The sequence below is a fragment of the Papaver somniferum genome, chromosome 2, assembly GCF_003573695.1.
Source record: "Papaver somniferum cultivar HN1 chromosome 2, ASM357369v1, whole genome shotgun sequence".
NCBI lineage: Eukaryota > Viridiplantae > Streptophyta > Magnoliopsida > Ranunculales > Papaveraceae > Papaver > Papaver somniferum.
This window is the reverse complement of record NC_039359.1, coordinates 157627168-157637806: the sequence shown is the minus strand read 5'-3', so window position 1 is coordinate 157637806 and position 10639 is coordinate 157627168. Positions and strand designations below refer to the sequence as shown.

Below are 10639 nucleotides of genomic sequence, written 5' to 3'. Positions count from 1 at the left end.
GTATGATCATTTACACTCTCACCATTAACATTGCTCTGATTTTCTGAGACTAAAATTGAATCTGTGAAGCAGCTAGACTGGCCTTTTTCCATTCTTACCCTCTTATCCTTTCTATCCATAGTATCTTCTCTCTCCCTACTTTTATTAATAACAACTTGGAGCACACCTTGAGAGTTGAATTGAATACTTGAGACCGGAACAGCTGAAACAAGTGAGTTGTCCACCTGGATGAAAACCTGGATCGGTTGATGTTGTCCTTGAGTACAAGTCACCAGTTACTGAGTGGGGTTTGCAACTCCCTCATTAATGTTTGCATGTAGCAAATTTTTTAAGGGTGAATCTGGTTCTGCATGTTGGTTTTGTTGCTCAGTTTGAACATTTGATGGCAGTAGTGGTACTTGTTCCCCACTTGAATGAGTCTGCTTTGCTGCAACTCCAGCTCTTGGGCCCCTACTATCCGGGTTATTCCATGATGGAGGATCAGTGAGAGAATTTGAAGGAAGGTATCCCCTCTTTTGTTGCAGGAGAAAATTAGCAATGATTTCACATTCAGCCTCTTTATGGTCGATCGTGTAGCAATGTCCACAAAGATTAAAAGGCTACTTTTCATAAAAAATTCTCAACCAGACATCCTCATCTACCGCATTCTTAAGCCAAAAACCTCTTCTTAAAGGATCTCGCACGTCTATAAGCACCAAAACTTTCTGCACTTTACCTTTAGGAAGAATACAATCCTTTGGATCAAGCTCTTTAACTTCTCCCATAGCTGACGCTATGCCTGAAACTATAGGAGGATAAGCAAACTCTGGATGCATGTTATATAAACGAAGCCAAAGAAGCTTTTTGGTAAGATCCATCAGACTTTTCGGAAATGAAGGATCCCATGGAACAAGCGCCATCAAGTCTCCCTCAATAAACCACGGACGAAATTTTAGCACCACTTCATATTCTTCTTGAGTATAAAACTTAATCATGGACGAGTCATCATCTTCCTTTTTAATAAAGATATCCTTGCTTTTATCACACAACTTTTTCAACTCTTTGTCTAGCTCAGTTACAGTAAAAGATTTTAGTGAATAAACTTTACCTAAAAAACTGAACTTCCAGTTCGCAGCACCTTGGACCAAATCATCAACAGAAATATCAGGAATCTTTAAAGCTCCCAGTCTGTTAGAAAGCAGAGAACTTTCCATGTCTCGGTACTGAGAAAGGTTTTGCTTTTTTGTGGGAATAAAATTTTGGTTTTATAACTCAGAAGAATGAGATCTTTGTAAAGGACTGGAGGAGAAAATGATGAAGGCCATGATAATATAAAATTGATAACCGAAATTTCCATGTCTGAATGTTGGACACACTTGTAATAAAGCTTGTCACCTTTGCAGGGTCTAATGATAGAGTTAATGTAAATACGGCTGCCAGATTTCACAAATTCCATGAGCGTACGAGAGAGAAGTCAGAGGTAAATCAGAGTAATAACAATTGTTTATAAAATGTGAGAGAAACTGCAGTGATTAAATAAATCTACGGGTAACAATGGAGTGCAGAAAACATGGGATTTGGATGATCAAAGGTATAGTCAGGCAAAACCACTCTAACTCTTCAAGCTTTCATCCAAGCACGCCACCGACCTAGCAAAAAACCATAGACAGAAAATTAGAAAACAATTTCCTGGACTGTAGAACGTAAACAGAGATGCAATTAAGACATGCAAGCAATCTAAACAATGAACGGGAATTAGATGATTGTTGAAAATCAAACTAGGGTTTCACTGAGTTAACACCGAGTTTCTTTACTAGAAGTTTTTTTTTCTACTTGCTTGCAATGATGCTGACGAGTAACATGTATGTGTCCATGGATGCTAAATGCCAAGCTACAGAATTACAACCTTCCTTAAGTGTGATTACATCACCGGCCCCTCCAACTGCATTGTGTTGTACCAAGATGCAACAACAACAATCTTGCCTTTGCCAGTTTGTCAAGGACCCGGACCTTGAACTCTAAAGGCTTAAAGGCCTAGACAAATAAAGCTCCCAGGTTGAACGCTGAGGAAGCCCTTGCTTCCTATTGGCCAAAATAGATCTTTTTTGAGTTTTGTGAAACGAGCGTTTTGGTGAGGACACGTGGCAACATGTGATTGGTATAAAAATAATAGGAAAAAATTAAAAAAAAAGGAAACCAAATTCAATTTGGAATTCATGAAGTGCAAAAATTTAGGTGAGGATATTTGGCAACGTATGATTGGTTTAAAATTTAAAAACTTAAAAGGAAAACTTAACTTACCGTGTTTGGAATTTTTTGGAAGTCCAAATTTAACTTGGAAATAGAGTAATTATAATATTATGACTATTGTTTCTAAAATTAATATATAAAGATGAAAAAAATCACATATTTTCTGCGAAAATAAACAGAAAAATAAGTAAAATTTGCACACACACTCCACCTATTTGATGTATTTGCCCCGCCACATCAAATCAAAAATACATCTCCACGGGCCAAAGTAAAGCCCCGTGTTCAACAAATCAAAAATGCATTCTCACAGAGAGGGGTGCGCACACCAATTTAAGAGAACAAAAGTAAATAAAATCTGCACATATTTTTCACCTATTTAATGTATTTTCCCCACCACACCAAATTAAAAATACATCTACACGGGGCAGGGCAAAGCCCCACTCACACCAAATCAAAAATTCATCGCCAGGGAGGACGAAGCCCCGCACACACCAAGTTAAAAGGAAAATAAATAAATAAAATCTGCACATATTTGTCATCTATTTAATGTATTTTCCCCATCACACAAAATAAAAAATGCATCTCCGCGGGGAGGGGCGAAGCCCCGCACACGCCAAATCAAAATCCCTAACCATGGGACGGGGCAAAGCTCTGCGCACACCAAATCAAAAATACATCGTCATGGGGAGGGACGAAGCCCCACACACACAAAATCAAAAATGCATCGCCACAGGGCGGGGCAAAATCCAGCCCGCACCAAGTTAAAAAACAAAAAATATGCCCGAAGCATAGCACGTGCACAAATCTAATATATGTTAACAGTCCAAATGCTTAATTCTTCTCGGAGCCTCAAACAACCATCTAGTATACGGTAGAATCACCAGAACCAATTAGAGCACGAGTTGTATCTCCTCCTTGAGCTGAACGTGCAATCCCCTGTCCTATCATATATCTAAATCCATTCTTTAGCAGCATCAATTCTTTATTTTCTTCTGATCACAGCCAAATACAAAACCCTTGATTTCATCTTCTCAATCTCATACCCTAACTCTCTATGAATTTATCAAAGCTCAAATTCTTGACTCAAATCAGTTCAAACCCATTCAACCAAGTTCTTCTTCACCAACAAATCAACATAAAACCCTTCTCAGACTTCGCATAAACCACATCTTGTTTCTCACCACAGTGGAACCATAACCACTGATTTGGCTACTTCATATCGACAACAGATCAATATAACACAACCTGAAACATAAACTAAGGGAATCTACACAGATCAATATAACCCCCACTTTAGAAACCCTCAATCTCAAATAGTTGAACAAATTGCCCTAATTTAGAAATTGAATTGGAATTCAGTAACTTACCTAGTTAACGTAAGAAGGGTTGACAATTACTTTTTTCCCCAATTTAGAAACCCTCAATCTCAAATAATTGAAATTTTTTTCCCAATTTAGAAATTGAATTGGAATTCAGTAACTTACCTAGTTAACATAAGAAGGGTTGACAAGTAATTAAATCAAACAAGAAGCTAATCCAACAATGAAACCAAGGTCAGTTCAAATCATCATCACCATCTCCAATTCATCTCATGATTAATAAACAATTGATGGGGTTGAACTCCTTAATTGGTCTCTTATTTAGAAAATCGCTTTTTATTCTTATAAGGACTTAAGAAAAAGTTTTGGTGAATACTTCCACAGTGATTCTGTGGGTTGAAGATATTATTTATACTCAATAAGTTACATTAGGGTTGTTATGGAAGATAAACCAATTCAAAATCTAAACAGAAATAGAGCGTAAACATATCCTGATGACTTTGTCAGAATACACGGTCAGCTGACTAGTGCTGTTGAGCGTCTTGCGGTGTGATGACTCTGTCATCCTTAACACCTCCCCTCAAGTTGTACCGGAGTTGATGAATGTACAACTTGCTTCGAATAATCTGGAACCGTGGTGCTGCAAGACCTTTTGTAAATACATCTGCCAATTGATCACAAGAGATAATGAAACGAACTTGTAATTGTTTTGCTGCTACTCTCTCCCTAACAAAATGATAATCGATCTCTATATGTTTCTTCCTTGCATGAAACACCGGATTGGAAGTTAGATACGTTGCCCCTGAATTGTCACACCATAAGATGAGAGCATAATGTAAAACCCCTAACTCTTTCAGAAGAGACTGAATCCATATAAGTTCCGAGGTAGCACTGGCGACGCCCCTGTACTCAGCTTCAGTACTTGACTTTGACACATTTTTTTGTTTTTTGGCACTCCAAGAGATAAGATTTCCTCCAAAGTAAATGCAATACCCACTAGTGGATCGACGATCATCGAGACTGCCAGCCCAGTCTGCATCCGAGTATGCTTGAAGTGAAGAATCTTGTGTTCGTTTTAAATGCAATCCAAAGTCCACAATACTCTTTAAATATCTGATGATTCTCTTAACTAACTCCCAGTGCTCTATGAATGGATCATGCATGAATTGGCACACCTTGTTAACTGCCACTGAGATATCAGGCCTTGTCAGGTGTAAGTAATGAAGCGCTCCAACGACGCTGCGATACAAAGTAGCATCCTGAAATCTTTCGGAACTCTGCTTCTGTATTTTGACATTTGGGGCTAACGGAATGCTAACTGGTTTAACACCATCCAGCTTTGTGCGTTTCAAAAGATCCGTAATATATTTTCTCTGAGTGAACTAACTCATTGTCACGTCTGAGAACCTTTATTCCCAAAAAGAAAGATAGATAACCCATTTCTTTCAATGCAAAGGCAGCACCAAGATCTGCTATCAGTTTCCGAATACACGCTTGTTGCGATCCTGTCACAATAATATCATCAACGTACACAAGTACATACGTGATTGAAGTAGGAGTCTGTAACACAAACAATGAGGTGTCAGAGATGGAACCCTTAAACCCTAGTGATAAGAAATGGTAACTGAGCTTAGAGAACCAAGCCCGTGGATCCTGTTTAAGTCCATATAAGGACTTGTGCAGTTTACATAAGTGGTTAGGATAATTGGAATCAACATAACCAGGCGGTTGTTGCATATACACCTCCTCTTCCAAATTTCCATGCAAAAACGCATTCTCAACATCCAATTGCTTTATCTCCCAATTGTTCATCACTGCAATCGATAGTACCAGCCGTATGGTGCACGATTTTATAAATGGACTGAAAGTTTCGCCATAATCCAATCCTTCTTGCTGGTTGAATCTTTTAGCTACCAGGCGTGCTTTTCGTCGTTCGATAGTCCCATGTGGATTTTGTTTGACACGATACACCCATTTGCATCCTACGACGTTCATTCCCTTTTCATACTTCACAAGAGAGTATGTGCCATTTCGAACTAGCGCATTAATTTGAACGTCCATTGCAGTCCGCCATTTTAGGTTCTTTGATGTTGTTGTGTAAGACGTTGGCTCCATAAAATCCTCGTCAGGTAATGGATGTTTGGAAGCAGTTAAACACAACTTGTTAATTAGTTTCGTGATTCCTGCTTTAGGCCTAGTCACCATTGAATGACCAGCATTGTCAGGCTGAGTTGACGTAGCAGTAGAGTCTGCAGGTTGCTGAGTTTCAGAGATGGGATTACTCTGACCAGATTGCGCAGTAGAGACTGTGTGTTGTTCAGATGCTGGAGCAGGCGATGCTGTTGAGTTGTCCTGAGATTGTTGTGGTGTTGATAAAGATGATAACGACGGCAGATGCTGTTGACTTTGCATAGGTGATGAAGAAGAAGAATCACCATCCATATCGTTTGTTACAGTAGACCGACGAAAAGGAGGTGAAAGTAAAACACTCGTGATAGAAGGGACATTACCTTGTGACAGGGACTGATTTTTCCGCTGGAGAGACTGAAATGGGAACGTGCTTTCCTCAAATCTCACATGTCGTGAGATATATGGACGATTTGTTTTCTGGTTTAGACACAGATACCCCTTGTGTGCATTACTATAACCTAGGAAGACACATGCTAGTGTTCTAGGTTCTAATATATTGGCATTGTACTGTCTTAGGCAAGGATATGCTAAACAGCCAAAAACACGCAAGAATTTGTAATCAGGTTTCTTGTTAAACAACAACTCTAAGGGTGTTTTAACTTCATTGACTGACTTGGGTAATCTGTTAATCAAATAACACGCAGTAGTGAATGCGTCATCCCAAAAATATTTGGGCATGTGTGCATGATAAAGTAATGCTAAACCAGATTCTGTAACATGTCTAATACGACGCTCAGCTATACCATTTTGAGGAGATGTATGAGGACATGAAAAACGATGTTGTATACCCGAAGAATTGAGATAAGCTGTGAATTTTTTGTACTCTAAAGCATTATCAGACTGGAAGACTTTGATTTTGTGGTTTGTGATGTTTTCTATTTTTTTGTGAAAGAGAATGAACGTTTGGAAAGCATCAGAACGTTGGACAATAAGAAAAATCCATGTAAAGTGAGAGAAAACATCCGTTATTAAAAGATAGTACTTGAAACCAGACCTTGATAATTCAGGTGAAACCAAAATATCTGAAACAACAAGACTCAACGGTTTATCATAAACCATGTTACTAAAAGAACACGATAATTTCTTGCTCTTACTAAGATGGCAAGAATGACAGAAATCAAATTATTTATTGGACACAGGAAGTGAATTTTGAAGACAAATCTGCGATACAGTACGCAACATAGGATGCCCTAATCTTTGATGCCATAGAGGGAAGGTAGATGAGATGCTTCCCTGGGGTTGTATAGGGTTGTCCAGGTTGTCAACTCCATCAAAGATGTATAACCCATTCTTATTCATCCCTCGCAGCAGAGTTGTCCCCATTTGGATGTCCTTCACAAGAAAATAAGAAGTGTGAAACTCAAAAAACGCTCCGTTATCTTTACAAAACTGAGACACAGACAATAAATTCGTTTTTATGTATGGAACATGATAGATGTTGTTGAGATGAAAAACATGAGATTTGTATGTAAAAGATGCATTGCCGACATTTAAAATGGTTAGAGCATTACCATTACTAACATGGACCATTTCAGTACCATCATACTCATGAGGAATAGAGAGATTTCTCATGTCAGCAGTGAGGTGATGGGTTGCTCCTTTGTCAGTAACCCATTGGTTTCCCTGAAAACCATTTGGCAAAGCAATGTAGGCAGCTGGGATTTTAGGCTGATTGTTGCTGGGTTTGTATCGAAACCAGCAGCGTGTTGCCTGATGATTGTCCTTTTTTTCAAATCTGACAGGGCTCGTCAAACTTTGGAGTTTTCTTTTGTTACTGCTGAGGACGATTTGCTGGATTGTTGTTGTAGTTTGATGGTCCACGATTTGCATTACTGTTATATCTCGTTCCTGATCTGCTGGAGGATTCATGAAAAGATACATTTGCAATGGGTTTCTGAATAGCATTGAGATGTTGTTCCAGCCTTAAATCGAAGGTTAGGAGATGAGCATAAAACGTATGCATATCCATATCTTCTTCGGTACTGAGTGTAGTCACGATTGGGTCATATGAATGATTCAATCCATTACTGATGGACTGTTTCATCTCATCAGTTGTGATACATAGCATGTTGTTGCAAGTTGATTAAACAAATTTTTAGCTTCATTAAAGAAAACCTTCAATGATTTGTTACCTTTGCTCATAGTATGTAGTTGTTTCTTTAGGTGCATCTTATGCGCCTTTGTCTTGGGAGAAAACTCAGCCTCCAAGGTATCCCAGACTTCTTTGGAAGTTTTCAAATCTGCTACCTTTCCCAGAACAACTTCAGTTAGGGTCGAGTTTAACCAACCAACCAATAAAGAGTCTTGTTCATCATATGCTGCAAAATCAGGGTTTATTGCTTCTGAATTTGGCAATGTTCTTGCAGGAATGGGTTTTGTGCCATCAATAAAAACAGTCAATCCATAACCTTTGAGAATGGGTTTCAATTGGGTTTTCCATAATGGTTAGTTAGTTTCTGTAAGTTTCAGAGTCACAAGGTGATGGATCTGAAGTTGTCGAAGTTGAGCTGTTGTTGCCATTGTTGATTTGTAGGTTTTTTCTTCTTTTGTTATGGGTTTTGGAAGCGTAGGTTGGATCGTGGTTGATACCAACTAAAGAAAAGGTTTTGGTGAATACTTCCACAATGATTCTGTGGGTTAAAGATACTATTTATACTCAATGAGTTACTTTAGGGTTTGTTACGAAAGATAAACCAATTCAAAATCTAAACAGAAATAGAGCGTAAACATAGCTTGATGACTTTGCCAGAATACACGGTCAGCTGACTTGTGCTGTTGAGCGTCTTGCGGAGTGATGACTCTGTCATCCTTAACATAAGGGAAGAACGTTTTGGAAGAGAAGAACAATTTCAAAGATTAGTTTCTTCTCCGGTTGTGGTTAGTGCTGGGGATGAATAAGAACATACTTGTTATTTTGGAGGGTGTAAATAAAATAAATCAAGTCAAAAGTTCAACACATCATCACTTGACAGAGTCAACGTGGGTCAACGTTGGTCTTTAGACCAAACGCAAAGGCTGGACAAATGTTAGACCAAACCCAGGTTATGGTTAAAATATGAGTACCAAAAACCAAATAACCCTTAGATTTTAGATTCCTACAAAAAAAAAAGAGCACAATTTGATATACCGAACCTCACCGTCTATCAATTTTAATTTCGACCGTTAATTTTTAATGGTTAATTTTCAAAGTCGTAGATGGTGATGCTATATATCTTGGATTGTGCTCATTGTTTGATAGGAATTTAGAACATAAAAAGAAGAACATATTAGGTCCAAATTTATTGTCATTTGGATTCTAAAGAAAAATTTGTTCAATCTTGTAGTGTCCATATAAGATTGTCCATTGATCCTATCTCGTTAAGTAATAGTAAAAAAGGAACCACATTGTAGTAGAGTATGAGTTTTAATCTTAGTTAGAGAATAAACTCGTAAGTCCATTGGCTGGACAGGATTTTGTGTAGTTTTCCTCTAAGCTAATGAAAAAGAATTTGTTGGCTGAAAGTTGTCTATTTGTTTTGTTGATTCAAAAGTACTCCCAGTTTCCGTGAAGCATAATCATGGACACAACCCTTGTTTGTGGTATCGGCTACATTCAAAGGTAAAAAAATGATCTAAGTAAGCCTTCAGCTGCATAACTCAATGAAATGTTGTTGTTTGCATAAGTGCAAACTTATATCGCAGAAGCGCTAGTGGGTGATTAGATATCACTGAATCATCGTGTCGTCGGGTCACAATTACATAGAAAAATTGCAAGGTGCATTTACCGGTATGACACTTAGAATGGTTTTTTTACACTATCTTTTAAATTTACATTTATTAAAAATAATATTATTTTTTTAAGCATTTTTTTATGCTTTCAATTTTTATGTTCACTCGAACCAGAAAAAATCAAAATCAAATAAATAATTAGACTCTTCTTCATTTTACTCTAAGTTATTCGCTTAATTGCCGCTTCTAAAAACATCCAAACCAAGCTAATAAATTTCTAATTAAACAAAATAAACAAGGGCGAGCCGGAGAAATAAATCCCTAAGTTGGGTCTAGAGATGTTGCCATAATATTTTTTTTCAAACCCCACTGATCCACGAGGATAAAGGTGATCGGCCATCATACAAACCAATACAAAATCCAAACAAAATGGGCGCACTACGAGCCAATATGTTTCTTACCATATAGTTCATTCATATAATTTATTGAAATGCTTAAAAGCTACAATGTTTGTATATTTTAATAAAAAACATTAATTTCAATCGTTTACTTCAAGAGTGATTTTAATGTACCATCTCATTATAGAGTGATTTTCGATGAACCATGGTTTAAGATCGCTTCAAAAGCCAGTAGGGGGCTAATTACAGAGTGGACACAAGGTTGTTTTAAGTCACGGTTCACCAAAAAAAAATACTCAATATTAAATGGTTTCTTTAAATTTAAATATATTACGTAAGTGTTTGTAATTAAATTGAGCTAGTTTACTATTTACGCTTAAATAAAAAAAGTACAAATCATATATTGATAGTGTACTTTGAAAAAATTTACACAACAAATATAAACATAACTTCCAATATACAAAATTAATAGTTAAAATAAAATTTAACAATGCAACATTACATGAAACCGTTTTGGAAGTGTTTCATATAAAAGAGAAAAGTACCTATTTTTCTTACAACAAAAAAATATCTCTTTTCCTACTACAAATAGAGTATGTTTTAAGAGTTCATATAAGAATTAAACAACAGTTTATTTATTATTATTTAGTAAATTTAGTAAGTGCATAAAATAAAGGGCAACGATGAGTCCCTTATTACAAACAATCGGATACAAATACTGTGTATATAATGCAAAACCACATTAACCTATTTTGTTTAGTTACCACACTTAAACTTTATGTTAGAGATAAGTTT

General features: G+C 37.1%; 1 protein-coding gene across 1 annotated transcript; it reads right to left on the bottom strand.

The window, feature by feature from the left end:
• Positions 1–275: 275 nt before the first annotated feature.
• On the bottom strand, positions 276–1193 carry LOC113352321. Its single transcript, XM_026596154.1, has 2 exons — positions 630–1193; positions 276–512 (listed from the first exon to the last, which is right to left on the bottom strand). The coding sequence occupies exons 1-2, from the start codon at positions 1191–1193 to the stop codon at positions 276–278; spliced, it is 801 nt and encodes a 266-aa protein (XP_026451939.1).
• Positions 1194–10639: the final 9446 nt, after the last annotated feature.

What these genes read in the sequence shown, in the direction of transcription:
- LOC113352321 (XM_026596154.1), bottom strand. Translation starts at nt 1,193, where the DNA reads ATGGAAAGTTCTCTGCTTTCTAACAGACTGGGAGCTTTAAAGATTCCT. An exon ending in AGAATGCGGTAGATGAGGAT is followed by an intron (nt 513 to 629) that starts GTCTGGTTGAGA and finishes CTGCAACAAAAG; the next exon opens with AGGGGATACCTTCCTTCAAA.